This window comes from Moschus berezovskii, chromosome 6 (assembly GCF_049115385.1).
Source record: "Moschus berezovskii isolate FMDL1 chromosome 6, NW_MosBer_1.0, whole genome shotgun sequence".
NCBI classification, from domain to species: domain Eukaryota; kingdom Metazoa; phylum Chordata; class Mammalia; order Artiodactyla; family Moschidae; genus Moschus; species Moschus berezovskii.
Genome location: NC_142465.1, coordinates 32360569 through 32382389, shown reverse-complemented (window position 1 = coordinate 32382389; position 21821 = coordinate 32360569). Strand labels below are relative to the sequence as shown.

Below are 21821 nucleotides of genomic sequence, written 5' to 3'. Positions count from 1 at the left end.
AGTTAAAATATAAACATGGAATTTAAAGGCCTCTCTCTCTGTTCTCAGTATAGTGATTAGAGCCTTGGAAGAGGAAGACTACAAATATTCATGTAGTTCAAACAGAAGTATAAGCCTAAAGGAAAAAAAAAATTGCCTGTGTCCTAATGTCCTGCTTTTCGGTTCAGTATTTCTAAGCTGGGTATCAAGGCTCAGGTACTCTGTAAATTCAGGCCAACTGTGCCTTTGCTGGAGCCTTTCCTAGGACACGTTGGGACTATAATTGTCATTTTACTTGAGGGACCCACTGAGCAGATTAACGTTAAGAAAGGCATCAGGGGAGTTCTCTGGTGGCCTAATGGTTAGGGTTTGGCACTTTAACTGTGGAAGCCTTGGTTCAGTAACTGGTTGAGCAACTTAGATTCTGCAAACCATGTGGTGCAGCCCACCCCCACCCCCCCAAAAAAGTACAGTGTATAATTTGGGACTTCTTGGAAGTCCAGTGGTTATAACTCCATGCTTCCACTGCAGGGGGGACATGGGTTCGATTCCTGGTCGGGGAACTAGATCACATAGGCCATGTGGTGTGGCCAAAAAAAATTTCTAAAATATAATAAATATATAAGTAAATAAAAGACATCAGGACTCCCTGTAACATGGTACAGTCATTTTGACAGGACAGATCATTTATGTCTGAACAGCTTCCTAGTCGGAGGTAGAATCTGTTTAGATTTAGCATCATGCTTTTCTTTATTAAAACAGGGAAATTTTGAAAAGACGTGTATTTGTTGCCTGCTATATTGGCTGTGTAATTACTCAGAAGCGAATGCCAAATAGCCATTGATTAGTGGACAGTTGACTGCTAGTGCTCACTACTGCTCTTATCACTGTTATAGCCGTTTTTCCAGTCAGCTGTGTCTGTGTTATTGGTAGCAGAGTGCCTCTCTGTGAGCGCACACTCTGAAACCGTTACGCAGAGAGGGTTTGCCGTTAGGAGTCACCAGAATAAAACACTTACACTTAGGCAGGAAAGAACTAACAACTACTGAAAGTCTATAATCAGCTAGTTACCTGGTTCAGAAGAGGTACATAGATCTGGGAGAATAAGGTGTATGCATATATTAGGTTAGCAGGCAAGAATTTAAGGCTAGAGAAGTCATATAAAGATGAGAGGATTAGGCAGCTCCAGAAGTCAAAACCGTTAGGGTCTAGGGTCCAAACTAACGCAGTGTGGATAACAGTTATAGCAGATGGAGCCAAAGGGTATTGATTCCCACCTCCCCCTTTGTAGATTAGCTCAATCCCTGAGCCCTGAGGTGTTCATTAGACCCAGCAGGCCCTCAGGTGCCTGCAGGTCCCCTTTGCCTGGTGGAAGTGATGACCTCTCAGGGGAGGAAGAATCTGGTTGGGTGGAGAACTGCTCTCCTGGGCCTTGTGACCCACAGCAAACCTGGGACTGGGTAATAAACCTCTCTAAGAAGCTTCTCTCTGTGATATACTGCACCCGTACCCTGAGTTCTGTGTAATGTCCTTTCCAATTTATGCACCCTTTATTATTTTAATGTGTACATTTTGAATGGCTGAGGGCGGGGGACTGCTCATGAGTTGACTGCATGCAGTACTTTGGTAACTGTGTGCATTTGGTGCATTGTGTTTGCCGTATGCTAGGATTTGTTTGGCATGAATATGAATGAGCTCGTACTTGGCCTTGCACAGTGTTGCTGTTCCTTATGTAGACCCTGAAGGGAATGCCTCTTACCTGGCGTTAGCAGTGGCGAAGCTCCTCCAATGTGTGCTTCAAGCCCCACATAGCTAATTAGAAATGAAAAGCCTGTGCTTTTCAGAAGGCTCATCTTATGCCGGCATGACACATTTGTTAATACTCCATGCCATAACTTGTTAAGAGCTGTTCCACCGCTGCTAATGGGCCTTGTACTCACACACATTCAGAGGCTGCTGTTATAAACTGATATTTCCCCTGGGGCATAAACCGCAATTCAATATTAATTTCCCTTTTAACTCATTTACTTCACAAAGATCTAATTTAAGACAGATTAGGTAAAATATTATTGGACTTCATGGGTACCAAGTGACTGTTGCTTAAGAAATATTCTCGTGAGAATCCAAAGCTAGCTGTCCTTCGCTCTCCTCCTGGGCTTTAAAGGATCTGGTGTTAGAACACAGGATTGAACAAAAGGTGACTCTCCTTTTCTGGGTTCTTACCAGCAGTTTAATGATGATTCAGTTCAGTTCAGTCGCTCAGTCCTGTCCAACTCTTTGCGACCCCATGGACTGCAGCACACCAGGCCTCCCTGTCTATCACCAACTCCCGGAGTTTACTCAAACTCATGTCCATTGAGTTGGTGATGCCATCCAACCATCTCATCCTCTGTCATCCCCTACTGAGATTTAAATCAACTATGCGTATGACTTTAAAATGCTTTTGTGTATATATATATATATATATATATTTTTTTTTTTTAATTCAGCCCATCACCAATCCTCCTTATTCATTCTCTTTTGCATAGTCACTGTTCTGCCCAGAAAAGGTGATAAAAGTAGAGGATCTAGAGTGGGAAAAAGCAGCCCGTGGTAGATACTGCCATGGGACTGCCGCATGCTGCCCACTTCTCACATAAGTACAATTGTCAGGATAGTATTAAGCACTGTTGACCCCAGCCTTGACAGTTTCACTCAAAAGAGCAAAATAACTAACCTAGGAGAGTTCCACCAAGATGGAATGTGAAGGAATGAATAGAATAGTAGGCTTTCTCCTCAAAACTATGGTTTGCCCTTTGTTGTACTTGATTTTGAAAGTGAAAATTGCTCAGCCGTGTCTGACTCTTTGTGACCTCATGGACTATATAGTTCCTGGAATTCTCCAGACCAGAATAATAGAGTGGGTAGCCTTTCCCTTCTGCAGGGGATCTTCCCAACCCAGGGATTGAACCCAGGAATATCCCGCATTGCAGGCAGATTCTTTATCAGCTGAGCCACAAGGGAAGCCTAGGAATACTGGAGTGGGTAGCCTATGCCTTCTCCAGGGGATCTTCCTGACCCAGGAATGGAACCAGGGTCTCCTGCATTGCAGGGGGATTCTTTACCAACTGAGCTACTAGGGAAGCCTTTTTACAATATTGGATGCGTCTATATATTTTCTAAATCGTAGGCTCATAGATGTCAGAGCTGGAAAGGACCTGGCACACCCATCAGGCAGCCACCTCTCTTAAGTTAGAGATGAGGAAAATGAGATCCAGAGAGCTGCAGGGGCTCCCCCAGGTCATACTGCCAGGTAGAGACAGGTGAAGATGGACAATCTATGTGTTTTAATACCTGAGAGGTGATATGGCACTTCTCAAATCCTGGTGAGCACAGGTTCCTCTGCAGCTTGTTTATCAGAATCTCTGAGGTGGGACTTGGGAATCTGTGGGTTTGTTTTTTTTTTTTTAAGATGATCAGATTATTGTTAAGCAACGAGTCTGTCTTATGTCAGAACTGATATTCATACAAAACAGGGATTTACCAGCCTTTGACCCCTGGCCCAGATCAGCTCTGCCATTTGCTTTTGTATGGCCCATGAATTAAGATGGGTTTTCACAGGACTTCCGGAGTGGTCCAGTGATTAGGAGGTTAGGACTCTGCATGTCCACTGCAGGAGGCACAGGTTCGATCCCTGGTTGGGGAACTAAGATCCTGCAAGAAGTATGGCACAGCCAAAATATAACAGAGAAGGCTTTTCACATTTTTAAGTGATTGTGCTTAGTCTATGCTTAGTCTCTCAGTTGTGTCCTACTCTTTGTGACCCCAGGGACTATAGCCTGCCAGGCTCCTCTGTCCATGGGACTTTCCAGGCATGAATAATGGAGTGGGTTGCCATTCCCTTCTCCAGGGGATTTTCCCAACCCAGGGATTGAACCCAGGTCTTCCACATTGCAGGCAGATTCTTTACCATCTCAGCCACCAGGGAAGCCCTTTAAGTAATTGGGGAAAAGTAAAAAAAAAAAAAAAACACAAAAAACAGTATTCTGTGACGTATGAAAATTTTAGGAAATTAAAATTTCCTTGTCCATAAATAAAGTTTTATTGAAGCATAGTCCCTCTTATTTGTTTACATATTGTCTATAGTTACTTTTGCAACTGCAGTGGCAGAGTTGAGCTGCTGCACCAGGGACTGTATGGTCCATAGAGCCTGTAATATTTGCTATCTGACCCTTTACAAAAAAGGTTTGCTGACCCCCGATATATATTATTCTCTCAGATAAGCACTACAAGTCCCAGTGTAACAGGAGATTCTTAAGCTTTGAGACCTTGTGTTGGTCCAAACACCATCTTGCCTTTTGCAAAAGATGATATTGAAAGAATTGCATATGTTAAGCATGTGTAAATCTAATTATTTAACAATAAAGTATGCTTCACTGTAATACAACTTGCTACTTTGAAGTATGGAGAATTCACCTTCACTTCTGAACATTTAGTGTAAACTAGAGGTTTATTTCGGAGAAGGCAATGGCAAGCCACTCCAGTACTCTTGCCTAGAAAATCCCATGGATGGAGGAGCCTGGTAGGCTGCAGTCCTTGGGGTCGCTAAGGGTTGGACACGACTTCACTTTCACTTTCACTTTTCACTTTCACACATTGGAGAAGGAAATGGCAACCCACTCCAGTATTCTTGCTTGGAGAATCCCAGGGACGGGGGAGCCTGGTGGGCTTCCATCTATGGGGTCGCACAGAGTTGGACACGACTGAAGTGACTTAGCAGTAGCAGAGGTTTATTTCTCTTTGAGCCAAAAAATGATCTCATGTTTTTATACTTGATAGAGGACATACTTAGAAAGGAGTGATAGTTAAACTATTCTATATGCAGTATTCAGTATCCAAATTAATTATGAAATTTCTACCTCACACGTAAAATGTCCTTAAGGAAACCTTTATTCCTACGAAACCACCTTTTAAAAATCCACTGTAGAGACCTAGTTCTCTCAGGATCACCAGTATCATCCTTGCCAACGCATCACTGTACTCATATAGAATCCTAGCTCCCTCCTGGTTTTTCTTCAACCAAGGCCTGACAACGTCAGTTTCCTAACGCCTTCCTTTTCTTTTCCCTCACCTCAGCCATGCAAGCATTTGTTCAGTCCTCAGGTAGCATTTATTGAGCACCTGTTCTGTGCTGCCCTGCAGGCTCTGATCCTGAGATAGGAAATACCCTCAGCGGTTCCTCTAGACCTGTCTTTCCATCATGGCCAGGCTAAAAGATGAGAAATTGCGGAGGTGCAGAGTTTGTTGCTTTAAAAACCTCTGATGCTTGTGTCCTTCGAAGGTAGGTAAGAGGTTTTGTACAGGCCCGGCCTGGTGGTTTTGGATCCTGGGACGTGGGCCAGCACATCTTTTATTGTTGCTGAGGCTTTCATGCAGTGTACCTCGGGGCTCAGGTTTCTCATCCACCAGACTCCATCCCCTCACCAGGTTCATTCCCTGTCGTACTGTCACTGAATTACTTCTCCATCTGGCAAATAGAAGCTGTAAAGAGACTCTAAACTTGGCATCATATGTTGCTCCCTGCAGCCTAACCTTTGATAGGTGATGTCCCTCCCCTGAGCTTTTGTGAAATGCACAGAGGATAATAATCCCTCCTTCACACACACTTCATGGGAATATTATGAGGCTGAATGAGGAGATTATTTAAAAGGCTTGACATTTTCTTGGAGGGGGTTGCTATAGAAACGCAGAGGAATACAAGTACTTCAGAGAAGAGATTTCAGGAAAGTCCAGGGCTCTTTAGTTTTTATTTTTTTGAATTATGAAGTATGACAACACATTTACAGGAGAAAATACAGAACAAAGTTACATACAGTTCCACTATATATTACAATTATTTTTAAGTAGGTAAAGTAAGATTTTAAGTTGGAGTTTCAATATCAAACTCTCAAAAATTAATAGAATGAGTATACAGAGAAGTAGAAAGATACAGTAGACCTGAAAAGCACTGTGAACCAATTCAACGTAATTAAGATTTATACAATTTTCACTCAACAGTAGGATACAAATTCTATTCAAGCTCCCATAGACTGTAAACTAGGAGACACTGGAACATATTCAGGGACATAAAATAAGGTGCAAAAACTTCATGGTCTAAAATTGAGATCATACAGAATCTATTCTCTTATCATTGTAGAATTATGTTAGAAATCAATATCAAAAGAAATTTGAAAATAACCCACATATTTTCAAGTGCCGTGTGACATTTACCAGGAGAGATCTTCGACTTAGCCATCAAAAGTCTCAATAAAGTTGACTGAGAAAAAACAGAGTGATTGCAGAGAAGAAAGCATTTAAATAAGAAATTAGTATCAAAATGAGAAATTAATATTAAAGATACTTTAAACAAAATCCCATGTATTTGGAAATTAAATGTCCACTTTTAAATGATGGTATATCTAAGAAGCCATAATAAGGAAAATTAGGGAAAAAATTGTAATAGAATAAAAATGAAAAGAGAATTTACTAAAATTTATTGTGTGCTGCTGAAGCTGCTTAATGCAATTAAATATGATGTGGAGTCTTCAATAGGTATGAAAACAAATAATGGACACTAGCATAAAATTTTGTGAAATTAAAACAAAATCTGTACTATTGTTAATAATGCTATATCACTTGTTAATTTTGTGTGTGTGTGTGTGTGTGACAGCATAGTATTTATTTAGGGGACGACAGAGAATGAGATGTCTGGATGGCATCACTGACTCGATGGACATGAGTTTGAGTGAACTCCGGGAGATGGTGATGGACAGGGAGGCCTGGCGTGCTGCGATTCATGAGGTCGCAAAGAGTCGGACACGACTGAGCAACTGAACTGAACTGACTGATGTATTTATATTCTCAGAATTGGATTAGAAGTTTCAAGCAGGGCTCTTTGTTCCTTCAAGAGGCCAAAATATGGAAGAGCTAGAGCTCGGCCCTTGACCTCTTTCAGCCTAACCCCAAGCCTACTACTTCCTCTTGCTTTTAGGATTAAGTTTTCCCTGCAGTTATCGCCGTCTCTCCCTGCCCCACCACTGCTGCCTGGGGCCAGTACCTTCTAGTACAGGAAGAATATGATCTCAGTGCAATCTCTCCGCTGGGGCTGCTTCATCGAGCATTTCCAGAATGCATATGGCTCAACACCAGCACTGCTTTTCTATTGTGGAGAAAATGGCTTGACTGCCAGGAACAGAAAGAACAGAAGATGAGAGGACAGGAACTTTAAAAAAATCTGCCAGCCACTGTGTATTGGGAGTACTTGGGTTGAGCAATATATTGAAACTGTGGGAGGAAGTGTGAAGTTGTTTCCTGCTCTCCAAGAGCTTGACACCTAGTCGGGGTGGAGAGTGGAGGGGAGGGTACAAAAAGAGCTTGGAGAATAATGAAAGACACAGACTCGGAGTGTAACAAGCGTTCGGGAAAGGGGGAGGTTAGAGTAATTGCAAAGTTATCATAAAAAAGTGGGACCTTGGGCTTCCCTGGTGGTCTAGTGATTAACAATCTGCCTGCCACTGCAAGGGACACGGGTTCGATCCCTGGTGTGGGAAGATCCCACATGCAGCAGAGCAGTTAGGCCCGTGTGCCACAAGCATCGAGCCTGCGAGCTGCAGTTCCTGAAGCCTGTGTGCTGTAGAGTCCATGCTCCGCAGCAGGCAGTGAGAAGCCTGCTCACCACAGCGAACAGTAGCCCCTACTTGCCACGACTGGAGAGCGCCTGTGTGCAGCAAAGAAGACCCAGCGCAGCCCCAAATAAACAAAGTCTTTTTAAAAAAAGTGGGACCTCAGTACCAAATTCAAAGTGACACTGACCTCTGTGGGAAGGAGGGGGATGGAGTTGGAAAGGGCTGCGGAAAGAAACCGTATTAATAATAAAGTGTTATTTCCTAGGCTAACTGATGGATATAGAGATGTTTGTGGTATCATTCTGTAGACTTTTTAATATGTCTTATGCCTCTCATATGGTTCATTTTTGTGGTATTTTTGTTTTCATTGAGATACAGTTCACATGCTAGAAAATCCACCATTTTAACGTGTACAGTTCATTGGCTCTTTATTCACTAGTTTGTGAAGCCATCATCACTTTCTGATTTCAGAACATTTTCACCACCCTAAAGAGACCCACTGGCTTCCGTGGTGGCTCAGTGGCAAAGAACCCACCTGCCAATGCAGGTGACATGGGTTTGATCCTGAGTCACAAGATCCCCTGGAGAAGGAAATGGCAACCCACTCCAGTATTCTTGCCTGGAGAATCCCATGGACAAGAGGAGCTGGTGGGCTATACAGTCCATAGGGTCACAACAGGTCGGACATGACTTGTCTACTAAACAGCCACAACAAAGAAACCCGTTAGCAAGGAGATCCTAAACCCCTCTCCATCCAATCCTAGGCTAACCAGCTTTCCATCAGGATTTGCCTATTCTAGACATTCCACATAAATGGAATCCTACAGTATGTGGCCTTCTGTGTTTGAACTCTTTTCAAGGTTTTTCAAGTTTCACTCATGTTGTAGCATGTATGAATACTTAACTTCTCTTCCTTTCTTTTTTTCTTGGCCCAGATGTCTTTATTTTTCAAAAAGGTCCTTAAATCTTTCTGAAGTTCCAAATGGGTTAGGAAACACTTTTAGCTATTGCTATTCTTAATTCTATTGTTTGGTTTGGAATAAAACTGATTTTTAAAAATTTATCCATAACACATTACTGGTCATAATACACAGTTGACCCTTGAACAACCCAGGCATGAAGGGTTCAGTCGAAGATCCACCTGTCACTGTAGGCAGCCCTCTGCATGTGTGGTGCCCTCACGCCTCGGTCCTTTAGAGCTGTGGTTCCTTTGTATCTGTGCTTCTGCAGTGGCAGATTCCACTGACTGTGGATCATGTAGTACTGCAGGATTTCCTGTTGAAAAAAAATGCATGTACAGGTGGACCTGCGCCTTTCAAACCCATGTTGTTCAAGGGTCAACTGTATATATTTTTATTGTGGTAAACTATATATAACACAAAATTTACCATTTTAACCTTTCTTAAGGGCACAATTCAATGGTATTAAATATATCCACCATGCTGTACAACCTTCGCCACCATCCATTTCCACAACTTTTTCATCATCTCAAATAGAAACTTACACCCATTAAAAAATAACTCTCCATTCCTCCTGCCTAAAGCCCCTTATAAACTCTCTTCTACTTTCTGTCTCTATGTATTTGCTAATTCTAGGTACCTCATATAAGCGGAATCATACAATATTTGTCCTTTTGTGTCTGGCTTATTTCACTTAGCCTAATGTCTTCTAGGTTCATCCATGTTTAACATATGTCAGAATTTCAAGTCTGGATACTACCCCATCATATGGCTATATACCACATTTTGTTTACGTTTTTGTCAGTTGATGGGTTGTTTCCACTTTTGCAGTATTTTGATGCTTTTATGAACATGCATGTATACGTTTTTGTGTGAACCTGTTTTCAGTTCTCCTGGATGTATAGCACGGAGTGGAATTGCTGGGTCGTATGGTATCTCAGTGTCTAACTTTTGAGGAACTGTCAACTGTTTTTCAAAGTGGCTGAACCATTTTCCATTCCTACCAATGATATATGAGAGTTTCTTTGTATTCTTGGCAACATTTGTTATTTTCAATGTTCTTTTAAAAAATTATTACCATTCTAATGGGTGTAAAGTGGTATCTCATTGTGATTTTATTTGCATTTCTCTAATGACTAATAATATTGAGTGTCTTTTCATGTGCTTATTAGCTGTTTATCTGCTTTGTAGAAATGCCTATTCAAATCCTTGACCATTTTTAACTTGGATTGTTTGTCTCTTTACTGAGTTGTAGATGTTTTTGTAATCTAGTCTGGCTGCAAAACCCTTATTAGATACATGATTTGCAAATATTTTCACCCATTCTTTGAGTTTTCTCTTCACTTTCTTAATAGTGTCATTTGTTGCACAGAAGTTTTCAATTTTGATGAAGTTCAATTTAATCTGTGTTTTCCTTGCTTGCTTGTGCTTTCAGTGTCCCGCCTAATCCAAAGGTAAAAAGATTTACACCTATGTTTTCTTCACTGAGTTTTATAGTTTTAACCTTCACATTTAGGTTTTTTATCCATTTTGAGTTAATTTTCACATCAGGTGTGAGACAGAGGTTCAGATTCATTCTTTTGCATCTGTTTGTCCCACCACCATGTATTGAAGACTGTTCTTTCCCCTTTGGATTGTCTTGGCATGCTTGTCAAAAATCAGTTGACTGTAGATGTGTGGGTTTATTTCTGGACTCTCAATTCTATCCTATTGATGTGTTTGGCTATTCTTGTGTTAGTACCAATTTTGATTATTATAGCTTTGTCGTAAGATTTAAAATGCAGAAGTGTGAGTCTTCAACTTTGTTCTTATTTTTCAAGATTGTAATTTGGTTCCCTTAAATTTCTGTACAGATCTTAGGATCATCTTGTTAATTTCTGCCAAAAAAGGCAGTTGAAATTTTGCGAGATTGCACTTAATAGCAATATTAAGCCTTGCAGTCCGAGAGCATCAGATATCTTTCCATTTATTTACTTTTTCCCCCATTTCTTTTACTGATGTTTTATAGTTTTCAGTGTATAACTCTTATACTTCTGTTAAATTTATTCCTATGTGTTTTATTTTTCTGGATGCTCTTATAAATGGCATTGTATTCTTAATTTCATTTTCGGATTGTTTTCTGCTAGTGTATAGAAATGTAACTGATATTTATATGTTGCTTTTATGTCTTAGAACCTTGCTGAACTTGTTAATGAGCTCTGTTTTGTGTTTGTGTCTTCCTTAGGGTTTTCCATATAAGAACTTATTTCATCTGCAATTAGAAATAGTTTTACTTGCTTAATTGCCTTGTCTAGAACATCTAGTACAATGTTGAGTGAAAGTGGTGAGAGTGGAATCTTTGTCTTATTCCTGGTCTTAAGAAGGAAGTTTTTAGTCTTTTAACATTAAATATGATGTTAGCTATGGATTTTTCATAGATGCCCTTTAACAGGTTAAGGACGTTCTGTTCTATTACTAGTTTGCTGTATATTTTATTATGAAACAATTTTGGATTTTGTCAAGTGCTTTTTATGCATCTCTTGAGATGATCGTGCAGTAATCATCCTTTATTTTATTAGTATGTTGTATTACATTGATTGGCTTTCATATGTTAAATTATCTTTGTATTTCTGGGATAAATCCCATTTGGTGGTGTGTAATCCTTTTTTTATATGCTGCCAGATACTGTTTGCTGGTATTTTGTTGAGGTTTTTGTGTCTATATTCATAAAGGATATTAGTCTGTAGTTTTCTTTTCTTTAAATGTCTCTGTCTGGTTTTATATCAAGGCAATACTGGCCTTACAGAATGAGTTGGGAAGTGTGCCCTTTTCGCCTGTTTTTTGGAAGAATTTATGAAGGACTGATATTAATTCTCTAAACGTTTGGTGGAACTCATCAGAGAAGCCATCTGGCCCTGGGTTTTTCTTTGTGGGGGGTTCATTTTTTTTAATGCAAGGTGCAGAAGATTATTTATAGTATATTTGAGGGGAGGGTAAGGGAGGGAGAGAAGAGTCTTTCTAAGGCTGTATCTGTGTGTTTATATTAATACAGAAAAGTTTTGAAAAGATACATAAGAAAAGATATACAGGCAAACGTTATCATTGAGTAATGAGATGGAACTTATCTTCTGTTCCTTTTTTTATGATTATGGACATGTACTACTTTAAATTAAACAACAAAGCGAAAACAAAAGCCTGCTTAAAAGGGCCAGCATTTGACCATGTGCTTCTTCACCTGCACGGTTAGATGCTAGGGCTGTGTACCTGCCACTGGCCTGTGTCCTTAGGACCCCAGTCTAGTAGACCCTGCATCTCCAGCTCCACAGTTTGCTGCTCCCCCTCTCTGTAAACCTCCAACAACACTGAATTACTTGTCAGTTCCCTGGAAACACCCCCAGTTCTGTGCTACTGTGCCTTTGTAATCCTATGCTGTTCCCTTTCCTTGCTAACCCTTCCCCCTTTATCTGCCCAATTAATCTCTCCTAATTGGCACTTATCCTTTAAAACCCCTTCCAAATGTTTAGTAACCTGCCTTTGTGAACACCTCCCACCTCCCAGCTCACTCCCCTCCCTTGAATTGCCCATCCAATGGGAAAGTAAAAATCTGTGTCTTCTGCTGCCTCTCACACATTACGTATATTTTTGTTATTGAATTTTATGTTTATTATTACTAGTTCACATATATGTCTTCCCTAAAAGTATGCAGCAGCAGCAAAAGTATAATTTTATTCAGTCTCATATCCAAGAAGCTTAGCACAATGCTTGGCACAAAACAGGTGCTCCAAAATATTTGAATTGAATTGAATTCATGCAACAGGAGAAGGCATCTGAGTAGGATGGGCAATAAGAGCCAAGGCCAAAGTTTGAATTACTATAACCTGTTCTGGTTTGGCACGACAGGAGGGTTCATGCTAGGAATGTAGTTGAATGAATTTGGCAAGACTGATAATGGAGGTTCTTAAAAGCTAAATAGAGTAGACTCTGTAGTTAAATAGCGACACGGTGAATAACTCCTCTCACCTCCTTGAGTCTTTGCTCAAATCTCTTTCCTCAGTAGGCTTACCCTGATCACCTGAGAGGGATGGACCAAGAGGTTGTGGTTGGTAGATGCAAACTATTACATTTAGAATGGATGAACAACAGGGTCCTAATGTATAGCACAGGGAACAACATTGAGTCTCCTGGGATAAACCATAATGGAAAAGAATGTATGTATGTATATGATTGAGTCACCTTGCTGTTACAGCAGAGATTGGCATAACATTTCAATTCAAAAACAAAACATTCACCCATCCACTGACCCCTGCACTCTCGAGTTGCCTTTCCCTGATCTTTCTCCTTTTCCCAGAGCACTTATCACCTTTGATATAATTTACTTACTCATTAGGTTTTTTATTTATTGTCTGTCTCCCCTCTTAGAACATAAGCTCCTCTCACTAGGGTGGCCTTGTTCACCGATCCTTCCCAAGCACCTGGAACATTGCCTGGCACATAGTTGGCACTCAGTAATTATTTGTTGAGTGAATGAATCCTAAATTAATCAACTTCAGAATCTTGTCCAGAGCAGGCACAGATAGCTTAGGTATAGTTGACATGGCTTATTTCTGAAAGAAAAGTCTGATTTTTAAAACTGCTAAGATAGTGTCATCTGTTTGTAATGTAATCTGGAGCAGTGCAGGGGAGGGAGGTGAGGGAAAGCGGTTTCTCTTGGCTTAGTATATTGCCTTAAGGTTTCTTGCCTTAGACACCAAATTGGGAAGTAAAACATGGGTCCATTTGAGTTAATTTCTTGCCTAGAAAAATGTTATTTCTTGTGGTGATTAATTCCTGTGCTTTAACCATTTCTCTCTTTCTTTCTTCACAGACCTTTGTAGTATTAAACAGAGGGAAAACTCTCTTCAGATTTAGTGCCACGCCTGCCTTGTACATTTTAAGTCCTTTTAACCTGATAAGAAGAATAGCTATTAAAATTTTGATACATTCATATCCTTTTCTGCAAATGTGGAGTGAGTGCAGCCGTTATGTGGTCGCTGGTATGTGTTTCTGAATGTCCACCACCTAATTGTATATTAACTATTTTACCAGTGGTGTAGCTGACTATTCCTCCAGTCAGAACTTCTGCTAAAGCCTTAGCTGAGCTTTGGCAGATTCTTTTTTCCTAGGATGATATCACGGGAATCTGGAATTTTCTGGGTATCATTAAGAGGGACAAGTTAAGATGGTAACTTTACTGAAGTCTTAATTTTTAAAGCACTAAGACTTTAGTAATTTCATAACAAGTTATATTATTCAGCTTTTTTACATATTAAAGCCCAATTAGAATTTTTGAAAAGCTACTATAAATAATTGAGCGAGTGTTTTATAGATCTGCTTTGATTTAGTAAGCCACAAGTTTAGGAAGTAAGATAATCTCTCAGATTAAATGGCCTCTTTGGTACACAGGTTTAGATCTAGATTGCAGGATTGATATGAATTTTTTATATATATATTTGCTTCCCTTAAAAGAAAATGCCGATTTACTCATGTGGCTTGACTTTGTATCTCATTAATATAGGAGAGCATATGACAGATGAAAAATTATGTGATGGGTTTAGCAACTTCATTTAGTAACTTTAAACCTTCATCGTTAGTATTTAATTTGACGGTACTTAGTCCCATGCTTCAGAGTTTTGTATCCTCCAAGTAGGATGAAACCAGCAGTTGCTGCTTCATAAAAGGTTTGTTAAGCTTTTGCACCTTTTATTTTTGTTAAGAATTTAACAGCCTGATCTGAAATTTGTGGGTTTTTACAAACAACATAGTTCTGAAATCTAAAGGTTTATAAGAAAATAAATAATTCGCAATGGACTCCTTCCTTTCTTGTTGGATCAGAGGATGATTTTTTTTCTATTCTAACCAGAATATGTTATTATTCCCTGAAGAAAAATCCAGCTGTGGGAAGAAAAAAAAAATCCAGCTGTAAGAAGTGTTCTTCCTTTTTAAAACTCCACTAATAGAATGAAGGTAGTGAATGCCATTAGCAAGAGAGTGAATTAGTAACAAATGAGATATGACTTCTGTGCAGTTGAAGTAACTCATATTGATCTAAAGCAGTTTAATTCTTCTCAGTAGACAAGAACATGGAGAGGGAAATGGCAACCCACTCCAGTATTCTTGCCTGGAAAATCCCATGGACAGAAAAGCCTGGCGGGCTATAGTCCATGGGGCCGCAAGAGTTGGACACAACTTAATGACTAAGCCAGACAAGAACAAGAAGGGCTGAGCAAGATCTTGGATGGAATTGAAATGGCAGCAAAGTGATTTGCTACCCATCAACATTCCTGGACACTCTCAGAAAGATCAGAATTTGCCTCGTTACCTAATTCTTAGGAATATGGTGGTATAGATGTCCTTAAAATCCTTACCACAACTGGTTTCCCAAATTTGACAGATTCACCAGACATTAACTATTGCCTTTCCCTGCAAGGACACAGTCCTTTGAAGGGCTATGAAAAAAAAGTAAACTGTTAAATACATGAACATTTCTAAATAATTGGTAATGCAAGATAATTAACAATAAATGACTCCTCAATAACATGCTGCTGCTGCTAAGTCACTTCAGTCGTGTCCGACTCTATGTGACCCCATAGACAGAAGCCCACTAGGCTCCCCCGTCCCTGGGATTCTCCAGGCAAGAATACTGGAGTGGGTTGCCATTTCCTTCTCCAATGTGTGAAAGTGAAAAGTGAAAGTGAAGTCGCTCAGTGGTGTCCAACCCTTAGCAACCCCATGGACTACAGCCTACCAGGCTCCTCCATCCATGGGATTTTCTAGGCAATAGTACTGGAGTGGCTTGCCATTGCCTTCTCCGCCTCAATAACATAGATAAGATTTAATTTGTTTTTCCCATCTGATGACTTTGGCATCTGGCAGACTGCAAGATTTCTGGTTATTGGGCAAAAAGGTATTTAGAGGCATAAATGGTAAGAAGGAAAAATGTTTATCCAAAAGGAATACAGTGACAGCCCTTTTGAAACAGAGTGGCCATCCTGCTGTGTCCACTCACATTCTCTGGCCGGGTGTGGTACATATGGTGGCACTCAGATGGTTCATGGTGGTGGCCACAGTTTTCATTATCACCTTGCCTTTTTCTCCTCTGTGCTTTGTCTCCTTTCAGGTTACTGATTTTAATTCTCATGATACTTAATGTGAAATGTATTTGCTTCCTGAGGATAAAAGCAGGCCAGATTTTGTATATTCTCCCTTGACTCTTTTCTACAGTATTTAGCATGATCATTATGTGCACTATTTTGACCAACTGTGTATTCATGACTTTTAGTAACCCTCCTGACTGGTCGAAGAATGTGGAGTAAGTAGCTCATGCATTTATTTTTCTGCTCGCTTGTTTTAAATATTTCTAGTTACTGCATCTTGCACTGCACAGCTTATCCATCAAGGAAGAAAATCGTTTGCCCACTTTTCATGTGACAGAGATGGATGAGGATACATGTGGAATTTAGGAAATATCCTTAGACATCAACTCTGGAAATTATTATTTCTAGGTTATTACCCATTTTTTATTTCACTGCACGGGTGAGGATACATCTGCAATTTAAGAAGTAAGCATTCTTAGAAATCAACTCTGGAAATTATTGTTTCCGGATTATTGCCCATGTTTTACTTCACGGAGTGGGTGAGGATACACGTGGAATTGAAGAAATATCCTTAGAAATCAACTCTGGAAAGAGAAAGCCTGCTGAGGAAGTGACGGCTCACCACCTCTGCCCTTTCCTGTGGTAGCCTGTGTTACCCGAGGCGTGGACTGGCCCATCCCCATCTGCTGCGTCAATTCCTGATGATCCTGCCTTTTCTCCAGCTTTAGCTTTCCTTTTCTTGTTGACTTGTCTCAAGTGAAAGTTAGCTCTGGGGCCTCCTTTCCTGGTTCAAAATGATCACGTGCTAGGTGGCAGTACAGAGCTATTCCTTTGCGATGCCCCTCAGGCCCCAGTGCCGCATCCCAGCTTTCTCGGTTTGTGCATTTCAGTAATTTTCATTAGATGCATCCCTTTCTCTTCCTCACTTCCTTTCTGCTGCTTGAGTTGTGTCCTTTCTGTTTTGTCTCCGTTAGTGAGGCTGCATGCTGGCAAGGGCTCTCTTAGAAGGTTCATTTAAAGTTCCTTTCTGTTTAGAAATTGCCTCAAGCTGTCCATTTCTTCGACAGGTACACGTTCACAGGGATTTATACATTTGAATCACTAGTGAAAATCATTGCAAGAGGTTTCTGCATAGATGGCTTTACCTTTTTACGGGATCCATGGAACTGGTTAGATTTCAGTGTCATCATGATGGCGTAAGTTCTCTGCTTACTTTATTGGTGTTCTGGGTGTGATTATGTGTGTGTGGTTGTACTCTTGGCTGTGTTTGTATGACAGTGTAAGTGTGCTTTTATGGGCTTAGTTGTGTGAGGAATTAAAGAATAACCGTGTAAAGTGGTGTGGACATATGTCTGATTCTTTCTTACGAAGGCCTCTTGGGATTCAGGCAGTGACAGTGTGTGCATATGGGCGAGGATGAGCAGGTGGGAGCAAAGGTAGGAAGTGCTTTTCTATTGCAGCTCCCTTATATTTTGTTTCCTCCTGTAACACTGCCCGGGGTGCCCACAGTTATCACTGGGAGGCCTTGGCGAAGATTTCATAGTTTTTAGGTGTAAACCTTAGGCTGGAACTCAGTTTCCTGGGTATATTATGTTACATGTAATTTCTTGAGGCTGTCCAGATGTTGCAGAATTCAGAGCACACTTTAGAGTCAAAACATAAGCCAGGTATCCAGTCTGCTCACTTCCTAAAGAATTGCTGACCAGAGCTTCAAACTGTTATTACCTGGGAACAGTGTAACCCCACATTGGCATGCTAGCTGCTCTGTGTAATTAGTGTTGTCTTAACAATGAAAATGTTTCTCTTCGGGAAACTTAGATGGTGATAGAAGAGGTGTAGCAGACTTTATTTGTATTTTCATGTTGGGGAAAGCATTTTGTCGGTTGGTAGGGGGTGAAGGTGTAGTGTAGACTGTGTGTGTGTTTGTACGTGTGCGCGCAGATATGTAAGAGATTGAGTGCATTTGTATATGTTTGAGTCTGAGCATCTGATACAAAGATGTATTTCAACCATAAAGTGTGAATGAGTCTTATACACTGAACATTTGAAACTGGAACTTTGACTTTCTGTTATATTAAGAAAATTTCTAGCTTTCCAGCGTTATGAATACACACTGGTGTTCATTTAAAATGTAAGTGTCCTTGCTAGGCACAGAGCTGGTGATTAAGTGAACACTTAACAGAATATTGGCTCTGATCCCATAATCTGGGTTTTTCCTGTATGTCACAAGCTAAAACTTCATATGTAGGCATGACTGCAATGATACGCAGACAACTCTTGGATAAGTCATATATGCAGAGATTTAGGCATTTTTTCCATTGTCAACTAAGAAGTTATTTTAATATAGATTTGTTTATATGGGGCTCCTGCTGCAGAAATCTGTCTCCTTTTCCTAAGAAATTGTTCACAAAACTTGGAGACATAAGCCTTTGAATACCTCCTGGCCTTCCTTTTAACTGGGAAAAGAGAATGGACCAAGAGTAGTCATTCTGATTGGGATCTGCACATCATGATGCTGCGTGAGAGAGCCCCAGGAGCCTTCTGGTGGTATCACTCCTTTCAAATACACTTTGGATTTCTCCTTGCCCAACTGAAAAAAATAAAACGTGTTCCTTAAATGCTTGTATTTGAAACTTTTCTTTTTCAAGGAAAAAAATGAAATCATATCTTGCTTATAAGACCCTTTCTTACCCCTATTCTCAAACCCTCGCCCAGTGGTACCATTACAAGTTAACTTTGGTTTGATTCTGCAGGTATATAACAGAGTTTGTAAACCTAGGCAATGTTTCAGCTCTACGCACTTTCAGGGTTCTGAGGGCTTTGAAAACTATTTCGGTAATCCCAGGTAAGATGGCCCGGGGTTGGTGTTAGGTGTTGGGTTAGGGCCCTGACGTGACGTATTGTACTTTTTGTTTTGTTGTGGTTTCGTTCTTTTTCCTTTGGTGTTTGTGTTTGTGTCCGTGTTTGTCATTTGTGTCTGTGCGTGACCTCCCTTACTACAGATATGTGACAGAGTTTGTGGACCTGGGCAATGTCTCAGCGCTGAGAACATTCAGGGTTCTCCGAGCTTTGAAAACTATCTCTGTAATTCCAGGTGAGAAAATTTAAACACCAAACTGACTTTGCCTCATCTCCTCTTATCTCCTCCATTTGCTCTGTCCACCACATCCTGAAGCAGCGTCAGCACAGCTGGGATGGCCTTGCATTTCGCATGTTTTTCCCAGGAGATGTTCTCTGGAATGGCTCTTTGGTCCTGAAGCCAAAGTTGCTCTGACAGTGCTTGCAAGGCATGCAACCCCCATTCCATCCATGCTCTGAAAAAGCACGTGCTTAAGAGTCACTTGGATCTTAAGATACCTGAAAAAATTGTCACGGAGTGAGCTGTCTGTTTGAATATGAATCATTTGCTTCCTGGCCTCATGGAATTACAGTAATTTTAGCATTCACCATCATTCCATTGCTTGTGATTTCTAGGCTTCCTATCGCATGGTTTGCTGATGGGTTGTTATTCGAAGAATTGCACTTTTACTGTTATTGTGTTAATGGAATTATTTAATCACAGAAGAGCTCTTACCCCATTGACTAGTCCAGTGTTCCAGACAAATTTAAGAGCTTGGTGTTAGTGACCTGAACTTTAATAATCACTGTATATCACATAGCGTTGCTATCATTCACTAGAATAAGAACCAGTAGATATCTACTACATATATATTCAGAGACCATTCTCAGACATAAATCCTAATGAAAACTTATGAGGGTGCCATTAAAAAAAAAAGTCAAAGGTAAGATAAGATACATCTAAGCACGTGGGCAGACAAAAAAGTACAGAAACTTTACAAGGAAAAAAAAGTAGTCAGGGGCTAGTTGAGAGGTAGTTGATTGACAGGCTTTACATTTTTGCCTCTTTTTCTTGATTCTGGTTGAGCTAGCCCAATGGTTCTTAACCTTTTGAAGGTTTTGTATCCTTTTGAGAACCAGGTAAAATTTCGCAGGCACCACCTCCCTAGCAAAGCCCATCGATGGCCCCCCGAGGTTGAGATCTATTAATTTAATTCAAATCCTTCAGTTCAGTTCAGTTCAGTTCAGTCCCTCAGTCGTGTCCAACTCTTTGCGACCCCATGAATCACAGCATTGCTGCCCGGTAATAACTATTTTTCGGAAGACCAGTCTTGAAATCTGGCAGGAAAGATATTTTAGTTAGTAGACTAACTAACATGGCAGAAACATGCAGAAGTCTAGATGTGTTGTCGCTGGTTGGACTTTGGTTGTATTCAGGAGTTTTTAGATTCTGCCAGGCTTTCCACTGCAGTTTTGTAGAAACAGGGACATGAAGAACAGAGGCATCCTATTCCTGGCATCACATGGCTTTTCTTGTGGCTGCACCAAAAATACTCCTCTTTTCTCCTTTTCAACGTTATCCAGATATCAAATGCAGAGAGAGAGAAGTACAGAGGTAGAATCCTGCTGACTGAGACCCTCAGGGAGGTAAATCTCAGTTTCTCCATTTACAAACTTGGGCCATGAAGTGGGCCCATAAATTACGGCCCTATTGAGAATGAATTACTTTATTTTTAGCAACGGTAGCTTCTTGTCAACCAGAGGCTAGATGTCAGTAGAGTATATTCTTTATTTTTTTAAGATTTTTTTATATGAACCATCTTCAAGGTCTTTATTGTATTTGTTACAATATTGCCTCTGTTTTATGGGTTGATTTTTTTGGCAGCCAGGCATGTAGGATCTTAGCTCCTCGACCAGGGATAGAACTCACACCCCACACATGGGAAGGCAAAGTCCCAAGCACTGGACCATCAGGGAAGTCCCTTAGAGTATATTCTTATTGGCAAAAAACTATAACCATGACTTACCAAAGTTTAGTTCTTAGCCATTTTATTAATAAATCCATTTGACAGAAAATCCAGCTCATTCTCTAGGCACCTTTATGAAGCTTGTTGATGGCAGACTAACCCTTAAGCAGGCCTTGTCTTTTTTTTCTCCTTTTGTAAGACATGTATGCCACCAAGTCTTTACTCTCATTTTTCCTTTGGTCTCTTTCACTGGAAGGACTGATGCTAAAGCTGAAACTCCAATACTTTGGCCACCTCATGTGACGAGTTGACTCACTGGAAAAGACTCTGATGCTGGGAGGGATTGGGGGCGGGAGGAGACGGGGACGACAGAGAATGAGATGGCTGGATGGCATCACCGACTCGATGGACATGAGTTTGGGTGAACTCCAGGAGTTGGTGATGGACAGGGAGGCCTGGCGTGCTGTGATTCATGGGGTCGCAAAGAGTTGGACACGACTGAACAACTGAATTGAGCTGAACTTCCTCCTCTGGCCTCTTTTAAATATGATGCCATGTTTTCTGCTCACTTCCCCCAGTGTACTCCGCAAGGCATCTGTCCCTTTATGTTCTTGTGATCTCAAAACTTCTCTTCCAGAACTAAATTGGAAAGCTGTGCTCTCCTCACTAACTAGGGCAGCAGATGCTATCTCTGCTCCAGCTCTTAGCCTCTGTCTCTGTCTCTGCTGTATGATTAACTTCTGACCACAGCATTTCTGCAAGATAACTCTGACTGATGTCACGTTTTTTATCCTTAATTTCTAGTTTTATAGGTATATATTAATGTCAGATGGTAAAGCGTCTGCCTTCAATGCAGGAGACCCAGGTTCGATCCCTGGGTTGGGAAGATTTCCTGGAGAAGGAAACGGCAACCCACTCCAGTACTCTTGCCTGGAGAATCCCACAGATGGAGGAACCTGGTAGGCTACAGTCCATGGGCTCGCAAAGAGTCAGACACGACTGAGTGACTTCACTTCAGTTTCACTTTACATTCTGTATTATAAATATATATCTATAAACACAGTGCCTAGCCTGTAAGAGTCCTTTATAAATGATTTTAGCAGTAGCAATTATAAAGAAGAAACCTAAACCCAGAGAAAGAGTTTGTGTGAAGATTTAGACACTGACTTCACAGATTAAAATAAATTATTGGATTCCTATTTCTAGAAGCACCTCCTAGTTGAGCTGGCTTTGGGATGTTTTTGCCAATAACTTTAAGGGATAATAACGTCAATGATTTAGTCAGTTCTTAAAGTGTGATTTTTTATCCCAAGTTCTTTTGCT

At 40.6% G+C, this 21821-nt stretch overlaps 1 protein-coding gene across 3 annotated transcripts in view; it reads left to right on the top strand.

The window, feature by feature from the left end:
• The window catches only part of SCN8A (sodium voltage-gated channel alpha subunit 8), a 156383-nt gene that overhangs the window by 49742 nt on the left and 84820 nt on the right, over positions 1-21821 (top strand). The window contains exons 3-6 of one of the 3 annotated variants that reach the window (XM_088836897.1): positions 13425-13543; positions 15819-15908; positions 16761-16889; positions 18696-18787. In XM_088836897.1, coding sequence (XP_088693023.1) covers positions 13425-13543; positions 15819-15908; positions 16761-16889; positions 18696-18787 — 430 coding nt within the window. Of the gene's footprint in view, positions 1-13424; positions 13544-15818; positions 15909-16760; positions 16890-18446; positions 18539-18695; positions 18788-21821 lie in introns of those variants that run through there. The other 2 variants (XM_055395535.2, XM_088836896.1) reach the window with 2 other exon arrangements.